Source organism: Cucurbita moschata, unplaced genomic scaffold, assembly GCF_002738365.1.
Source record: "Cucurbita moschata cultivar Rifu unplaced genomic scaffold, Cmos_1.0 Cmo_Scf00005, whole genome shotgun sequence".
NCBI lineage: Eukaryota > Viridiplantae > Streptophyta > Magnoliopsida > Cucurbitales > Cucurbitaceae > Cucurbita > Cucurbita moschata.
In genome coordinates this window covers 6379263-6397669 of record NW_019268521.1, presented here as the reverse complement: position 1 = coordinate 6397669, position 18407 = coordinate 6379263, and the positions used below count along the sequence as shown (strand labels likewise).

Genomic DNA, 18407 nt, shown 5'->3' with positions numbered 1-18407 from the left:
AAAAAAAAAAAAAAAAAAAAAAAAAAAAAAAAAAAAAAAAAAAAAAAAAAAAAAAAAAAAAAAAAAAAAAAAAAAAAAAAAAAAAAATCAGATCTTTAATTTTTATTTTATTCAAAGTGGACTATTATTATTTAGGTAGCGTTGTCAACGAGTAAACAATTATTTATTTTTCAATTATTTTAAACTAAACTCATTATTTACCATGAATTCCTTTCTTATTCCGATCTCAACTTGGGAAAAGTTGTTTTAAATTCTTACCCAAATTTCAAACATTCTTTCTAAACCCTTCTAGAATTCATTTCTGGTAGTAATCTAAAACAAGTTTAATTTTCAAGAACGAAATCATTGTTAAATGGACTAAAAAATAATAGGACATTTTATGTCCTGCACGCTCACACACTTATAAAAAGCATCTTCCTGCCAGAAAGAAGAGACATCTAAAAGCTTGGTGGTACTAAGGGTTACTGTTGGTGTAATTTCTCATACAAAGAAGCTAAAAGATGAATAAGTAAAGAGAGAAAAGTTACCACTTTGAAAACCCTAGAAAACCCTTCACAATAAGCATAACTCCAATTAAATATATAATTAATAATTATTTTATGTTGAAAACAGATTATTATAATTAATTTAGGGAGAGGAATCTTTCCAGGACACCAGATCGGAAAAGTGGGGTTAAAGGATAGGAAGGTTTTTAATGCGACTTACATACATGAATATATATATATATATACATATCGAAAATCAGGCAGCTTTAGTGGGAATGAATGTTTTTTTTTTTTTTTATTAATTAATTTATTTATTTTTAGTATAACATGAGAAGTTGCTGCTAAGATAAGTAAAGGGGCAAAAAAGGTAAGAAGATCAATATAAAAAGAAGAAAAGGTTTAAAAATAAATTAAAAAGAAATAAATAGTCAAATATATAAAAAATACTATTTATTGAATTTAGGGCTTACTTTCATCTCACATTTTAGTTTGATATGATCCTTAGTGGGCCTTGTCGAATTATTATACCTCTTTTTCTTTAACCTGAATCATGTAACTTAATTTTATTTTTAATTTTATTGTCTTTTAATTATTAATTCCCCTTTCATTTTTTTAAAATGTTTTTATCGTCTAAAGTGATTCGAGGAGTTGAACTAAACAGAAAACACGCAAAACTTTAGAAAATAAAAAAAAAATTGTTTTTTTTTAATTCATTTCAATTTTACATTCTAAATCTTTAAATAAACATATTTGTTGACATTTCATTGCAACCAAAAGTGCTTCTACTAATTACAATTATGTTATTAGAAGATTTTCAATCAATCGCTTCAAACTTCGAAAGCCACTTGTACAATAATCTCTCTCATTTTATCAAAAAGTTTATTTGTAATACTCAAAATTTTTAAAATGGTTATTATTTATTAACATTTATAAGTAAATTTTATAAACATATCTATAATAAATATATTTTTCTTAAATTATTTAATGGGTACGACATATTCTCAAAATATCTTATCTATAATAACGGAGTCATATGGTAAATTGAAATATACGAAGTTCGATTTATTTCATGTCTATATTTCAAATAATTAACTCGATTTAAATTTGTGCAATAAAATTTAAGGCCGTGTCTTCAACTTCGCTCGATTTTGATTTTTTTTTTCTTTTTAAAGATTGAGAATATGTGGGTTATTTTGTTGAATAAATAGGTTAGACAGTAATAAATATGGTGCTTGCCATTTAGGTGGTATGTGGGTGTGACAAAATTCAATATTTTCTATGGCATCATCATCAAGGCTTCGAACCCAAAGGCTTTTAGCTCCATGGCCCCTCATGCCTCCAGGACCAAAACAGCATAAATTTGGTGTCCTCTATATAAACTTTATTAATGTCTGCTTATTAATTAAACTTTATTAATGTTTGGAGTTGATTGTTCATAGAATATGGTTATTTCTCGAGAGAAGTGAAGATAGACGTTGGTGGGGAGCAGGAAGTTACCATTATAAAGCTTCCACTTTTTGCTGATAAGTTTAAATCAGAAAATTCTAATAAATGCGTTAGTCAAAATTGCCTTCAAAAGTTGCTGTGTCATTCAACCCACACAATTTATTTTAGATCAAATTAATTCTCTCATTTTCTTGTTATCTCAAATAAATAAATATATATATATATATATTCGTTCATTCTTGATACTTGACCTTATCTCACAATCTACCTCTATGCTTTTTACTCGCACACCGTTTGATGCCCTAACTTTGTACCATTTGTAACAATCTAAGTTCACTTCTAAGATATATATAGTTTTCTTTAAGTTTTCTCCTTCAAACTTCCATTCAAGGTTTAAAACGCATCTCTTGGAGTGAGGAAGAGGTTTCCACACTATAGTTCCTCCATCGAGTAAATGTGAGATCTCACGTCCTCTTTTTTTTGTTTTAATTTTCGAAGAAAATAGAAAAAGATGGAAAAAATTATACAAATCAATCCAAAGCTAATTTTGAAATTAATAGAATTAGAAGGATAAAATTTAACTACTTAAATTAAAAGGCGAAGAATATGGTTTTAAAAAATAAAATAATAATTTTTATCATAAAATTGCAGTCTGACAAAATTTGATATTTATTTCGGCGTTCAAGGCTAGACTTTGACGTGGCATGAGGGTTGCTGGGAGAGAACTACTTTTAATGCATGCTACTAACAATGATGACCATGGGACACTCTTACAGAACATAACATGAGGCCTTTGTGGATAATAAAATTATGTCCCCATAATTCCCAATCTTCAACTTCAAAGCTCCACAATTATATCATTAAAAACACAAAAACATATATTTATATATATTATCCCTTCTCAAGTCTTGGGATGGAAGGCAGCTGGGTTTCTTAATCAGATGGGAGAGGAAGTAATCATGTTCCTGTAATTGCAGATAATTCGAAAAAAAAAAGCCCTAATTCAAAGAAATATAATAAAATAATTAAAGTTACTGAGAGGGGTATGGGGATGAACAACCCCACGCTCTCTCTCTCTTTCTTTCTATATTTCTTTCTTTTCAAGGCTACTTTAGTAAGCCAAATATTAACAATAAAAAAAGGGGAAAAGTTTGGGTAAAAGCAAAATATGATGTGTTGGTTTGTGTTGCCTGGGAATTTGGCTATGCCTTCAGATTCTTAACGCTTAGAACAAAGCTATACTACTAGGGGGCCGCTCTTCCTTCAGCTGCTACTCGTTTCTAGTCTTGATTGCTCATCATCTTCTTCTCTTCTTGGGATTTTCAAGCTCCCTTTTTTCTTTTTCTTTTTTTTCTATTTTTTTTTTTAAAGATTGTTTATATATATATATATATAGATATAGATATTATATATTTTTTACCTATCAACTTCAGTGGTTGTGTGTATGGATTCTGCGGCTAATCTCCATCAGCTTCAAGAACAGCTTCTTGTTCCTTCTTCTTGTTCCTCGTCTTCCTCTTTGCCCGTCGTTTCATCGTGTTTAGGCCTTGGAAGCAGCCATGGCTGGACTCCAAACGTATCCCCGTAAGTTTACTTTGATTTATTATATGCTTTTAAAACAGCAATGATTGAGATATTTGAGGTTGATTAGGGTTTCCAAGTTTTTTGTTTGTTGCTGTTGTGTTGTGACAGGAATAATAATAGTTGCAACTACAACCCAAGAATATTCAATGGATTCACTTCGTTTCCAAGTAGATCAGATTGTGGGCAGAAAAATACAAACAGTTCTTCAACGCTTCAAGATTTGGGGTTTCAGTGGAGTGGCGCCGTGAATACAGGGACCTTTTTCACTCAATCTCTACACGACCCACAAGCTGGAAAAATCAAAGACGAAATCTCATCTTTCCCCAAATTCACACAAATCTTGAACAACCCTTCATCTACAAATCAAGACTTCCATCATTTTCCTTCTACAAATCAAGTAAAGAATAATAGCAACAATGATTCGGATCTTAATGACCTCACCAACAAGCTCTTGATCAAAACCCTTATTTCATCCGGCTGTCAAATCAACGGTGCTGATCCTACCAAACTAAATAGACCCCATTTCCCTCAAATATACCCTAGTATTAATGTCTCTAATTGGAACCTCTCATCTCCGGCGCCGGCGTTCTCAGATTCCTTAGATTTGAACTTACAAACCCCGGCTGATATGTTGCTCTCCGCCGCCAATTTCAGCCACTCACCGGATAGTTTTGGTTCTTTTAAACAAACGCTTTCCGATTTTCAAGATCAGATGCATCCTCCGCCGGCGAGCCTCCCATGCATTCCAAATAAAGTGAGTTTTTTTTACCCATTTTTCTCAAAAGTTTGATCTTTTGCATTAGGGAATGCAGTATGGAAGGTATTTTCAGCTTTATACATTTGTAATTGTAAATGCATCTGCCTGAATCAACTACTTTTACTTTCCTTTTCTTTTCTTTTCCATCCCTTAAACGCTGATTTGTCTTCGCTCCACTTTTTTCTTTTTCTTTTTGGATTCTTAAAGAGAAAACCCTTCTGCACTGAAGCAACCGAACCTAAACGACCTTGTAACTCCATGGAGCCCAGCCTGAATCAACAATCTCCTCCTCTTAAGAAATCGCGATTGGACTCACGCGCTTCTTGCCCTCCATTTAAGGTTAGAAAAGAAAAACTGGGTGATAGAATTGCAGCCCTCCAACAATTGGTCGCACCCTTTGGCAAGGTAATTATTCAACACATAATATAACATTTATTTAATAACATTCTAAATAAATTTAAATGGTTAATTAATTGATGTAATAAATTATAAATGATTTGACCCACTGGGATTTTTGAATGAACATTCCTACATACTTCATAGAGTTCTAGGTAGCTCTTTCTAGGATTGGGCACTGTTTTGTTTGTTTGTTGTTCTTATAAAAACGTAGGTTTTAGAATGACATGTAATGCTGCTGATGTGTTGCAGACAGACACAGCATCTGTGTTGATGGAGGCCATTGGATACATAAAATTCCTTCAAAATCAGGTCGAGGTACTTCCTTTTTTCCCCTTTATTCTCTTTCTCTTCCCGTTTGAACCGGTGTCGTTTCATACAAACTAACCCTTTAAAATTGCAGACGTTGAGCGTTCCATACATGAAGCCCTCCTCCAACAAAATCACAAGGCCGACACATCGGGTAAAAATAAATAATAATAATAATAATAATAATAAAGAATTTTGGTTTTCTTCTCTCTGGATTTAATTTTTGTATTATTATATTTATAGAGTTCGGTGGAGGACGGAAATGAAGAGCGGCCAAATCGAGATCTCAGAAGTAGAGGGCTGTGCTTGGTGCCATTGGGGTGCTTGTCTTACGTGACCGGCGACGGCGGCGGAATTTGGCCGCCGACGGGGTTTAATGGAGGAACTCTTGATAAATATAATTAAAATATATTTATTCTCGGATGAGTTTAAGAAAGATTAGGGCTCTGTGAATTAATGGAGCAAATTTGGTCAGTCTGTTTAAATCGATGGAGAGATACAGAAATGGACCAAGTTTGATCCATTAATATTAATCATTTCATGTATTGTTAATGATCCCTTGGATCAAACTTCACATCCTTATTTTGCTATCTCTTAATTATCCTATTACCCTTAACTTTAATTAGTTCTGCGCCGCCTTACTTTTAGTTTACTTAGATTTATATATTAATAATAAAATTTCATCTTCAGATCCCAGGTTGGTTTGGAGAGTGAAAATATGTGGAAATCTCTAACTACTAAATGTATTTTAGAACTTTGAAGAAAAAACGTTATTACTTTCATATATATTAACTTAACCTAACCCGAAAGAATAAACATTCATATATTGAATGAAGAAGAAAATAGACAAATTGAATAGGAAATTGCTTAAAGTCTGAATAAGATAAATAGGGAAGACACATGTAGGATTTTTTTCTCGAAGAAAAAAAAGATTTTATCTTCTTTAGTTAGTACAAATTCGATTGATATCGACAATCCATTTCTACAAGAAGGAGGCCTAGATAGAAAAATTAGCAGAGAAATAAAAAAACACGTGTTTTTGATGCTACGATGTGCCGACCCGAGATGCTGCCCACGAGCTGGTCAACAACAGGTTTTAGGTTTTAGTGACTCTTTCAATGTCATGTCATTATGGTGACATGAGAACCTTAAATGGGGGCGGTTTGAATTTCAATGCTAGTGTGTAGAATACAGATGCATCCAAGTACAGTCAAAGATTACTTCGTGGGATGAGCTGACCTTTTAAAGAGCATTTGAACGTTGGATTAGCTCTAATTTATTGTGACAGGGGTGAGAATAATTATTACTTTCCTTCAGAGACTTGAGTTTGAATTTTGTTATGTAACATTTTTTAATTAAAATTATATGTGCATATAATAAGACGATAAATAACATGAATTGTTCTTTATGTATCTATTAGTACCTATATAATATTGTACATTTGGAAATTTTAAATTTTCTAAAATATAAATCCACTTATCAGATTAATTTATGATTATATCAGTAACATAAAAAGTAATAATAATTTTAAAAAAAGGATCAATAATTATAAACAACCAAAAAAAATATATATATATTCTATTTAAAATAATTATGATAAATGTATGATTATTAGCACATTCAGTGTTCTCTCCGCATGTGAATTGACGTTTTTATAAAGTCTAATTTGCAAATATTTTACTCCCTCTCTATATAATTGGAATATGCATGTATTTCAAGAACTTCCAGACTTGTAATTTAAGAGTGGATATTTGATTAGCTGTTTTGGGAGACTTGTTAAGCTTAATTTCAATTTTAATTAAATTTTTATTACAAAATTACAATTAATTAATTTTTGCTTGACTAATATATGTTATTAGAAAAAAACAATGTACAATAAAAGAGATAAGAAAGTCGATTATTAATATCACGTCCACTTGAGCTGTCACCGCCGAAGTCTTTGGGAAAAGATATTTTTAGGAGAGTGGAAGAGAAAATTGATATTTTTAGTCTGCGGGGTAGCCTTATCCAAGAACGTTTCAGGACGGTTGTAATACACGTGGCGCTGATCGAACCCTTTGATCTGGCCAGCCGCCGTCGACGGTAGACAACACACCCAATTTTGTCCATTGTCTTTCTCTCATCCGAAAAGGTCATAAACACCCTCCAACAGTACTGTAATTTATTTGGATCCTCGTCTTATAGAATCTTAATTAAAAAAAACTTTATAAAAACTTGAGGATAAAACAAAGTGCTCAAGGGTTGTAATAGCAATTTAAAATGAATTTTAAAATTCAAGAGAAATAAATGAAATTTAAAATGGGCGTTTAAAAAATTGAAAAAAGGAGAAAAAAAATAATATTTGAACTATAAAATTATTATTTAAAGATGTAAATTATTGTTCCCAAAAGAATAAAAGAATCAATCATTATATATAAATTCGTCTTTTTCTTCCTCGATGCTTCCAGGGGCATAATGGTAATTTAGACTACATATGAGTGAATGAATCATTATGCAATGGCGGGTGCTATGAGCTCTAAAGTCTTCATTCACACTCCTCCATTGAAGAATCCATTTATCTTCTTCCCCGTTTGCATTTCCTCCTTATCCGTTCACCTTGTCGGTTTTGTCCTTCCGATTTTGTTCTTTCAATTATCTGTCAATTTCCTTCTTCGATCTGTGTCGTTGGTAATTTGTTAACTTAAATTTAGCCATCGATTCCGTTCTTGAAATTTAGATTTTTCATTCTAGAATTTCGGGATGCGGGAATTGTTTTACCGGATCGAGCTGTGATCGCCGTTTGTAGCGTACTAATCGGAGAGCTCTGTTACGAGTTTTTGACGTGATACGGCCTACTTTTCGTATAAAAGGTAACGGATCTTCGAACACTTCTCAGTGCTGAGACTGATGATCAAGACTCGCTTTATTTCCCACCGACGATAACGGTAGATATCTCTGATAGGTAATGGAAAACGTTGAATCCGACTGTAATTCATTCGAACTGATGGCTGAGATTGTTTTAATTTTCTTTGCTCGAATTTCTTCACTTCAAATTTCAGTTTCCTTTCTGTAGCGTTCACCAATTATATGCGTTCGAATCGCCAATTTCTATTTCTGTATTTTTGGTCAGGATTGGGGATTTTGCACATTAGTTTTATCTGATCATTCACATTTGGGTGAACTGAAGGACGCGAGATGGGGTCTTTGCAAGGACCGGTTGTTTGCCCAACTATTCGCGCCAAGCAAGCAGGATTCTGTTCTCTGCCAATCAATCGTTCTTTAATGGATTTTAGGTTTCGAAGAGGTGAATTGTGGGGTTTTGCTGGGACCAACGGTTTGCGTGCCAAGTTACCAGGTATTTCTCAGCAAGGCTGTGCTAGAAAATGCAAGACATTGTGTTGCAGCTTTAATTCATCATCGGACGACAATGGAAGTACAGCAGAGAACTTCAACGGGAAGGATGAGGAATACGTTGAATCGAGCGTGATTGAGGCTGGTATGCTGAGTTGATGGCCTAATTCATCATGATTCGTTTTGGTTTTATGGTGCTATTACCTAATTGAAATGGCTGTTGGTTTGTTTGTGCTGTATAGTTGAGGTGAAAAGTGGTGCCGATGAATTCCTGATTAAAATGAGGGATGGTAGGCACTTAAGGTGTGTTCACAACAACCCTCACGGTGGGCATCTGCCTGATTATGCTCCACATCCTGCAATTGTGTTGAAGATGGAAGATGGGACTGGTCTTCTTCTTCCCATAATCGTGTGTAAGTATCATTCGATTATACTGTCTAACGCATGCTCTTAGTGTTTTTGAACGAATTCGAACTTTTTTGCCAACATTTCATCTTTTGCAGTGGAAATGCCAAGCGTGCTACTTATGGCTGCTATGCGAAATGTTCCAATTGTATGTTTGCATTGTTTTCTCTTGAGATTGGATATAACATTTTGGAAATCGAATTATATGCATTTGGAAATGAATTTCTAACAGTTATTATTATTTGGTTCCAGGCCAGACCAACGATGTATCAAGTGGTGAAGGAGATGATTGAAAAGATGGGTTATGAAGTATGCTTTGATTCATCTTTCTCTTTTTCCACCTTGTCTTTTGAGTTTAAAGCTTAAGTGGGATGTGGGATGTGGGATGCGGACTGTTTGTGATTTTAGTCGTGAATATTTTATTGATCGATGCAGGTCAAACTCGTAAGGGTTACGAAGAGAGTGCACGAGGCATATTTTGCTCAGTTATATCTCTCAAAGGCATGTATAAGTTTCTCCCTCTGGATTCTGTACCCTTTTCTTAGATAAGTTTAAGAGATTTGAGTTTTGTGCGTTTCAGATTGGTTGTGAGACTGACTGCATAAGCTTCGATCTCCGACCTTCAGATGCAATAAACATTGCAGTCCGATGCAAGGTAACTGAAACTGTTTCATGCTTACTTTTCCTGGTTGAGTGTAGCGACTCGGGTCAAGTGCCTCTTTGCGTGGCCGAAAGAATTGTCGAAATATTTCAGTTAGTATGTGGCGTTGAATTGCTGAAATATTTAGATGTTTTTCAAATATTAGGCATCTTGCAATTGATGCAGGTCCCAATTCAAGTGAACAAGTATCTTGCCTACAGTGATGGCATGAGAGTTGTTGAAACTGGGAAGCTGCCATCCCAGGCCCCTGCTACGGATGGCTTATTATTCACCGAAGTGGATAGGTAATAAAATATTTTGACAATTTGAGACTCCTGGTTCATTTGACAAGAGAAAATGGGATTTAATTGAATTCTTTTGTCTTCAGGCCTAATGGTCAGCCTTGTGCTGAAGCCAAAGAGTTCAATCTTATCAGGAATATGCTGATTGCTGCTGTTGAAGAGCGCTACAGAGATGCTGGTACCTATTCTGTTGTTCATTTATGAGCGTTCTAAATGAATTTTACTTCTTTGATTTAGAACTGAAGCTTCCATTCTTTAGTAATGTTTTACCAGAGAGTCGTTGAACGTGTTGGTGTTCATGTGAAAGGTCGAAAGACCAAGAATAGTTAATTGCTTAATATGCGATGACCTTGTGGGTTGTACTTTTCCAAACACAAACAAAATGATATGAGAAAGGGAGGGTCGAGAGAGTCAACTAATTGGCGGGCTTGAGGAATAGTCGAAGCCATACCCAATCGAAAAAGGATGTTATCCAAACTTGTATTTATTCAAGTAATTGTCGTTCTGTTTTAGATAGTTCTAAAAAATCATCATAGGTATCCATTTGACAAGTGCAATTTTAGGACAAAAACAAGCCCCATTTTGCCATTGATGTGAGATTATATTCAGCGTGTGAGCTGTACAATATACATTTGGTTCTCATTGTTGGTCTGTATTTCAGCTCAATGGAGGGACAAGCTCAATCTTCTGAGGGCTAGGAGGAATTTGGCGTAAGAGGTAGACAAACTCGTTCATTCTCTATATTCAATATTTCTATCACACTTTTTTGGTTGAATCAAGAGGATGTAGACTGAAAAATACTCTATGTTTCTTCAGTTACTCCTGGAGAAAGAATACATGTACATGGAACGTAATTGTTCGGGGCCGAGGTTGGTTTGCGTGGGTAAATTACATTGCCTAAATTACATTGCCTCTCGCCTCTTTCTACTTGCGTTATGTATTTAGCAAACTCTGTGAATATACGTATAGATATCTATATATATATATATGTGTGTGTCTTCGTAGATAGAAGAACTTGATGGTTTCAGGTCGTCAGATGTGTTCTTTGTGAAATGCATGATATAACCAAATCCTTTGATGCTTCGCAATCATGAATTGCTTATTTATATGTTAGTCACTGCTTACATAATTTGATAGTCAAGAGTCCCGTTTTCATTCTAGTAGCTCGCCTAAATTTAGACCTTTAAAATATGATTTTTGTTAGTTAAACAATTATAGAGTGGAGAAATTAAAAAAAAAAAAAAAAACTATTTAAGAAATAAATTCATTATTTAATCTGGAGTAATTAATTTGTAATGGACACACGCTGTAAATGTGTTACTTAATATAATTAATTATTTATTTGCAACTTGAAATACATTTAAATTAATAATTTGCTTAGTGAGATTATTGTGCTTTAAAATGAACTAAAAAGGGAGTGTCTATTAATGTTGAAAGCTTCATTTTAGAAACTACTTCATATTAAAGGGACCGCTGAAATAAAAATTAGATTAAAATATGATATTCGTAATAATAAGAAATAATAAGGGTAAATTTGGAAGAGATGGAATCCCACATCGCGGAGGACCGGCAAGAACTGTGTGCTTAGGTCCCCCGAGTATAAATAATGAAAATTGTTAATCTGCACAATTGGAGCGAAAAATAGAACTAGTCTTATTCCCTCCAAAATGCAAAATGCGATTCGGCGTGAAGTTTTCGGCCTAAGCTGTCTCTACCATGCTTTTTGCGATGGTTATTTCTTGAAGCGTACGACATACAGTTGATGATTCTTGTTTATCGCGACGTATGAGTTTGATCGGACGACAATTTTCTTTCAAATCAACTTGGAACTGCGCAGCTTCTCTTCCGAGGTAAGTATGAATCTGTTTTTCCGTTCTTCTACTGTAACTGCGTATAAATCTCTGCGAGTCTGAGTAGATTTAGGTTCCGATTATGTCTATGTTATTGATATTGAACATTGTGTACTTCCGCGAAGTCTATCGTAGTATTACGTGTTGTCTCGTTAATTCTGATAATCGAACTTTCTTGTTCCTTGAACTTGAGAAATTATGGCAATGATATATCATCAAAATAATCCTGCTTTCCGGACTTCAATCGGATTATCGCTTGACTAGTACTGCTACTGTACTTTAGAATACTAAAACTTAGAAGAGCAAAACGAGAGAAAAGAAGTTTTGATACAGATAAAAACTGGTTGATCTGTAATGGATTATGTGGAGATGTTTTCCAATGATTGGAACGGGAGAACAAAAACTAGGAGTGAAGAACTTCGATTGTCCGAAGCGGTAGAAAAGGACGGAGAATTCGAATGAGCCAAAGGTATATCTAGGCCACAGGTGCTTTCTCTTATGAACTATATTTGTCTAGTTGACAAATGTAGCCTCTTATAGTATCTTTCTTTGTTTAATACGCTAAGTGATCGGCGTAAATTTTAGAGAAAAACTTGCGAAACCTCAATTCATGATCTAAAATAGTACAGAAAAATCGATTTCGGAGATGCGTGTGGCAGTTTACAGGAGCAGGGGAATATCATGCACAAACTCTGATTGCATCTGTATGATAAAAATAATTCAGCTCGGTCTATTGCTTGGAAGTTGGAATGACAAGAGAGAAACATCCGTAAATGAGAAATACGAAAGCAGAGATAGACGGAGTCTTAGACTCTTAATTCGAAATGTGAGAATGAAAATCCTAGGTAAAAAAATCTCTAGTTGATTCTAAGGGGGGTAACAGTAGCAGCAACTCTATTCTGAGGTCTGGCAGTCGAGTTCCTTGTAACGTTGTCACTCTTCATTGCCTCAACTTTATTCAATAGCTCTTCATTTTATCCAAAGACGGAATGTTGCTGAATTAATAGGTTAGGATCTGAAACCACTGAAGTCGCAGTAAGACATATGTAGGTGCAGATCCATGTGCTCGCGTCTCAACAACGCGGGATCCAACCGGTCCAGGTGGTTCATGGTCAATACCACTATCCGCTCGTCTCCACAGCTCGACCATAGGCCATCAATGAAGTTCAATAACCCATACTTAGTAATCTTCAATAACCCATACTGAGTAATCTTATTGCAACAAACAATTTGATAAGTAGCTTCCTCGATATGTCATGTAGCTTTGGATACAAAATATTTAGTTTCCTTCAGGTCAGGGACCTACCTTTTCATCATCAGCAGATTTGGTTTGATTTTCTGAATCTGAACTCCTATCTTGAAGCTCAACAGAACAATCAATGTCCTCAATTACTAATATTGAACGGCTCTCTGTGCCAATCAATAATCTGCTTAAATCTGAATTGTATTGGACTTCCCTCAGATCCATATCATAAATCTTAAGCTTCAGATAATTAGCAATGGCCGCAACTAAGCTTGATTTCCCTGTGCTTGGTGGTCCATACAACAAATAACCACGTTTCCAAGCCTTTCTTACTCTTCTGTAGGACTCTTTCCTCTCATTGAACTTAGTGCGATCTTCGATCAATGCCTTCTTAGTTTCAGGGTTCATGGCTATTGTGTCAAATGTCGCTGGGTGATTGAGGTCGATTGGACCCCAGTAATCACGGCCTTTTTTTTTTCATCTCTAATGGCATTTGCTTCTCGCGGAAGATGCGGAAGGTAGAATCTTAATGCCATATCCTTGTGTTTCTTGTGAAAGCTTAGCTCGAACTGCCTAACATCTGTCCGCTCATGCGCATTACCATCGTGGTTCTTCGCGAAGAAACCAAAACCCACTTAAAATTGTCGCCTTCGAATTTGTCAACCAGTTCTTGATTCCTATCTATGATCAAGGCCAATCGCTGCTCTTTTTCTAGCTTGTGGACCTTAAGTCCTCGCAAGGATGAAGTAAGCTTTGCGCCCAAGTAAACATGTGCAGAGTCAAACATCTGGTTGGCGGTAAGCACATCAAGTTCTTCGACAACGACGATCGACTGTTTGTAAGAGCGCATCGGTTCCTCGCGGCGTACAAGAACGAAGTCCCATGCCGATGGACGGACCTTTTTGGTTTGGGTTTTTTTAGTTTAGAAGTACATGGAGTGACTTTTTGCTCAAGGTTATGGTATCGGCCTTTTGCAACCAGCCTTTTTATTGAGTTGGTTACTAGGGGTTTGCGTGGAACTATCCAAGCCCATTTATTTGGAGAGCCCATATATCTGACGATGTGGGTAGGGATGGCCTCAGATCGTGCTTGAAAAACTAAAATCAAGGATTAAGATTATACGGTAGATAATGTTGGGTCAAAAATGTTACATTTTAAATCATTACCTACATCGATTTCGTTTATGCATTATTAAAGTTCTCTTTCAATACCTCTGTTTTAGTATTAAAGCTTTGTTCTTCCTCGAAAAGTATTATTAAAGCATATTAAACATCTTTATCATCATAGTTTGATGAATATAAAAATTCATCATGACAAATTGTTAATATTGGCGGGCCATGCACGGTAACCATTTATTTTGGGAGTCCACTAATCATTGATAGTTGAGTTGAAAATTTTAGTCAAATAGTAATAGAATAACACTTCAATCTTCAATAATCTAGAAAAAACCTATTCTATCCCATTTTACATCTCCCTATTTGTCTAAAGCTTGATAGGGGCTGACGAGACACACCAAGTCAAAAGGTAAAAGGTAAGTAGTTATCTTAGTAAGCATAGATCACACTTTAAGAAATTGTTTTTACCGCGGATTGTAATTGAGAGTGAAGAGTAGTTTTGAACATTGAAGTAGTAGAGATTGCCAATGTAGATAGATAAGAAATTACCCATAAATTAAACCCATATCTAATTTCCTAAACACATAGTGGAGCTGTAACTATAAGCATCTTTGGTGATAACACATCAGACATCGCACTTGCAACATGTCTTTGGGAGAAGACTTATGACATTTTTGCTCTCCTTCTTCCCATCTTTCTTCTCCTCTTTTGCAGGCCCTACACTCAAAATTGCAGCATATTTTCTGAACTTTCTCACCTTCTTGATGACCTTCACAGGATCAGCTTCGCCGATGACAGTGATCGTGTTTTTTGGTGGGATATCGATTTCATCACTGCTTGCACTACCAACGTGGCAGTTCCACTGACACTACAGTTTTCTGCAACAATGAATATGTGTCAGGTTTTGAAGTACTTAAAGAGATCAGGCCCTAATGGTAATTCAATATTATTATATACACAAAGAAAACGAAAAAAATGCGGTGGAAAACCTTTGACATGGTTTTGGGAAAAGTGCACGAGTGATTCTACTGACAAACGTGGCAGAGTAGAGTACTTTCGTATGGTTTAAAATTCATTTTTCTGTGCAGGAAGGCCGACATAAAGTGTGGTCGAGAACTAAATTCGGTGACATGAAAAATGTTTTATGTATCCCACCATGCATTTATTGCTGCTGCAGCAATACCCTCCTGCTTATTGGTGAAGTAATTCAAATGGAGGAACAACTTGAGCCGTCTGGTAAGTACAACGTTTTGACGCCTTATCTCACTAAGAAGCTTTACTTTCTATTTTCTAATATGGTCTATTTTAAAATTTTATTTATATTTTAAAAGTAAATGACGTCTATTATTCTTGCTGCATGCTCATCTCTGACTAGCTTCTTGTTCTTAGTTTCTTAGTTATGTAGATTGCTTTTCCTTATTCATTCATTAATTTTTTATTTAATAGGTAAATAAATTTCATTATTAGATTTTTGTTTGAGAAATCTATAAAATAAATGCGAATTTATCTTTGACATGGTGATTGGCTATTTTCTAATACGGTCTATTTTTAAAAAAAATTATATTTAAAAAGAAAATAACGTCTATTATTATTGCAACATGCTTATCTCTAGCTAGCTTCTTGTCCTTAGTCTCTTAATGATGTAGTATGCTTTTGTTTATTCATTCATTAATTTTTATTTAATAAGGTAAATAAATTTCACTATTAGATTTAGCTTCTTGTTCTTAGTTTCTTAATTACGCATTATGCTTTATATTCCTTCATTAGTTTTCATTCATTAATTTTTTTATTTAATAAGTAAATAAATTTCACTAATAGTTTTTATTTGAGAAATGTATAAAATAAATGTGAATTTATCTTTTCCATGGTAATTTTCTATTTTCTAATATGGACTATTTTAAAATTTTATTTATATTTAAAAAGCAAATAACTTTTATTATTCTTGCCACATGTTCTAGCTTCTTATCCTTAGTTTCTTTATGCTTTATATTCATTCATTAATTTTTTATTTAATAAGTAAATAAATTTCACTATTAGTTTTTATTTGAGAAATTTATAAGAAAAATGCGAATTTATCTTTGACATGGCAATTTGCTATTTTCCAATATAGTTTATTTTAAAATGTTATTTATATTTAAAAAGTAAATAACGTCTATTATTCTTTCTGCATGCTTATCACTGACTGGCTCCTTGTTCTTAGCTTCTTAATTATGCAGTAGTATTTTATTTATTCATTTATTAATTTTTTATTTAATATTATAAATAAATTTCACTATTAATTTCTATTTGAGAAACCTATAAAATAAATGTGAATTTATCTTTAAAATGGTAATTTACTATTTTCTAGTATGGTATTTTAAAATTTTATTTATATTAAAAAAGAACGTCTATTATGCTTGCTGCATGCTTATCTCTAACTAGCCTCTTGTTTTTAGTTTCTTAATTATGCAGTATGCTTTTATTTATTCATTTATTAATTTGCATTCATTAATTTTTTATTTAATAAGTAGATAAATTTCACTTTTTTTAAATTTCACTTTTTTTTTTGAGAAATCTAAAAAAAAAAAAAGATCATATGGTTTGTTATTTATATTTAAAAATATGGTTTGTTTCTCATAATTTTTTACCATAGTTTTAAAACAATAAAAACTAAAAGGTGTTTATAAACTAAATTTAAAAAAAATTTAAAACTAAAAGATCATCAAATGTTGCCAAAATTTCTAATATGATTGATTACCAAAAAATGAAGCCCATCTAATAACTATTTGATTTATAATTTAAAAAAAAAAAAAAGTGCTAGCTTTTTAAAACTATTTCTTAATTTTCAAAACTTTATTGATTTTAAATTTCTTCAAATAGGAGACAACAAAACAAAGGAACTAATAGGTAAAAGAAAACAGAAAACCAAAAGGTTACGAGGGTTTTTATTTATTTATTATTATTATTATTATAAATTATTTAAAGAAAAAAAAGGTGGTTCAAGCACCCCAGGATATATTTAAGCAAACTATTTTTTTTTTCTAATCTCCTTTTAAAAAATTTAAAGTAAATAATCTAGATCATACTCTTTAATAAATTTAATTCATAAACCATATTTTCTTTTATTAATTTATAATTTATAATCTAGTTCATTTCTATTTTAGATTTGATATAGTTTTTTCTTAAGAAAAAAAAAATAGAAAATAGTAATTGTGAGAAAATAAATTTCGTTGAATTTAGGATAGAGATGAATACTGAGAACTTACTATGAGTCTAAGATCATTCCTCCAGTGTCATTTGAAGACTTCCTTCCAGTTTTTCCAGTTTCAGAGGCATTTCTGCTTTCAGTTTCAGAGGCATTTCAGATTTCAGTTACAGAAGCACGCCCTCTCAGAACCTTTTCTCGCTTCTGTCGGCCAAATACAAGTTCAATTTACAAACATAAAACTCTCAAATCTAGGTTTTGGAGATGTAACCTGAAAGGAGTAATCTTCAGTCTGGCCTTGGCGTTTAAATCATCAGTTCATCGGCAAATGATGAAACCATTGCTACCTTGACTATTTGTTACATTGTCACATGAGCGAACCATATATATCAAAACCACAAAAAAAGAATAGAACACCTAGAAAGCAAATGAAAACAAATGCTTTCATAAAAGAAATTACTTTTTATACGTATAATAACAAATAACAAACCATTTTAAGGTTTTTAACTATTAGAGTAAAATAATTGAAACTATTATAACAACAATAATGATGATGAAAGAAATTGAGTGCAAAGTGAACCGGATTAGTGAGGAAAAAAAATATGCAAGAAAGAAATTAATAAAAGATTGCGTACAGGGTCGAAATGTGAGATTTAGAACAAACATTCGAAGCAAACCAATCAATTGCGTTTTGGGAAAACCTCATGTGTTCATTCAAAAGAACATTTTAGTCCCGATTAAAAATACTCCATGGCATGGAAATAATAAACGATAAAATCAAGCCAAAACAGTTCAAGACAAAATTAACAGCATTCTCAGAAATTCACCACAACAAGTAATAAAACAGATAATTCTAATCAATGTGTGACCCATTCAGATCCTTAGTAATAAAACCATTTCGTTTTGTCCCTTTCTCTCCTGCACTAGTGGAATTTTCCACGTCTGACAAAAGTATATACTACATATTTAAGAATTTCAAAAGAGTGAAATTTTCCTTTTTTTAATTTTTTCGCAAAAGAATCAGCATTAATTAGAAATTAAATCATTAACTTTTTATTGAAAAAAAAATCGATAGATGAAACATACCCCAAATGTTGTCAGTAGATATATGCCACGAATGAACTCCATCGATCCCTTTGTTTGACATGAAGATCATGCTTCCGCAGTGGACAATAAAACAGCGGACTAAATCTGCGAAATAAAGCATCCAGATCTGCATATGAGCATCAAATAAGCATAATGAGGGATGCAGGACAAAACAATTACTTGAGGAGCTTCTGGACAAAAACTCAACGAGAAGATGGTTAAATTGAAGATCAGTGAAGAACATGACGCGCAAAAAAAAAAAAAAAAAAAAAAAA

General features: G+C 33.4%; 3 protein-coding genes, 1 long non-coding RNA gene and 1 pseudogene across 19 annotated transcripts in view; 3 read left to right on the top strand and 2 right to left on the bottom strand.

Annotated features, from left to right (window-relative positions):
* The first annotated feature begins 2968 nt into the window (after positions 1-2968).
* LOC111442607 (transcription factor bHLH110-like) lies at positions 2969-5602 on the top strand. Of its 2 annotated transcripts, none has more exons than XM_023080041.1 (6): positions 2969-3515; positions 3624-4269; positions 4480-4677; positions 4921-4980; positions 5072-5131; positions 5221-5602. In XM_023080041.1, exons 1-6 carry the CDS (start codon positions 3376-3378, stop codon positions 5380-5382), a joined length of 1266 nt encoding a protein of 421 aa, XP_022935809.1. In that variant the 5' UTR covers positions 2969-3375; the 3' UTR covers positions 5383-5602. The 2 variants fall into 2 exon arrangements, with proteins under 2 accessions (XP_022935809.1, XP_022935808.1); XM_023080040.1 differs by having other exon boundaries at positions 2970-3515; positions 4921-4986.
* Positions 5603-7451: 1849 nt separating this feature from the next.
* On the top strand, positions 7452-10767 carry LOC111443514 (bifunctional nuclease 1-like). Of its 4 annotated transcripts, none has more exons than XM_023081349.1 (11): positions 7452-7826; positions 8144-8452; positions 8550-8720; positions 8811-8860; positions 8965-9021; positions 9148-9213; positions 9293-9367; positions 9539-9657; positions 9741-9832; positions 10316-10371; positions 10471-10767. In XM_023081349.1, the coding sequence occupies exons 2-10, from the start codon at positions 8152-8154 to the stop codon at positions 10366-10368; spliced, it is 984 nt and encodes a 327-aa protein (XP_022937117.1). In that variant the 5' UTR covers positions 7452-7826; positions 8144-8151; the 3' UTR covers positions 10369-10371; positions 10471-10767. The 4 variants fall into 4 exon arrangements, with proteins under 4 accessions (XP_022937117.1, XP_022937114.1, XP_022937115.1 ...); XM_023081346.1 differs by having other exon boundaries at positions 7452-7918; XM_023081347.1 differs by having other exon boundaries at positions 7453-7826; positions 8087-8452.
* A 675-nt stretch (positions 10768-11442) lies between these two features.
* On the bottom strand, positions 11443-13597 carry LOC111442952 (annotated as a pseudogene).
* A 786-nt stretch (positions 13598-14383) lies between these two features.
* Positions 14384-18407, bottom strand: part of LOC111442879 (inositol-pentakisphosphate 2-kinase IPK1-like) — a 7598-nt gene continuing 3574 nt past the window's right edge. For 5 of the 12 annotated variants that reach the window (XR_002710388.1, XR_002710389.1, XR_002710393.1 and 2 more), the window contains 3 exons: positions 18133-18259; positions 17318-17463; positions 17030-17250 (listed from right to left, as the gene is read on the bottom strand). Coding sequence is in view for 2 of the 12 variants with exons in the window: in XM_023080437.1 (XP_022936205.1) it covers positions 17414-17463; positions 18133-18259 (177 nt within the window). In the remaining 10 variants the exon portion in view is untranslated. Of the gene's footprint in view, positions 14741-17029; positions 17464-18132; positions 18260-18407 lie in introns of those variants that run through there. The other 7 variants (XR_002710394.1, XR_002710395.1, XR_002710397.1 and 4 more) reach the window with 5 other exon arrangements.
* On the top strand, positions 14705-15209 carry LOC111442882. Its single transcript, XR_002710398.1, has 2 exons — positions 14705-14797; positions 14951-15209. It is a non-coding gene; the product is annotated as an uncharacterized LOC111442882 (long non-coding RNA).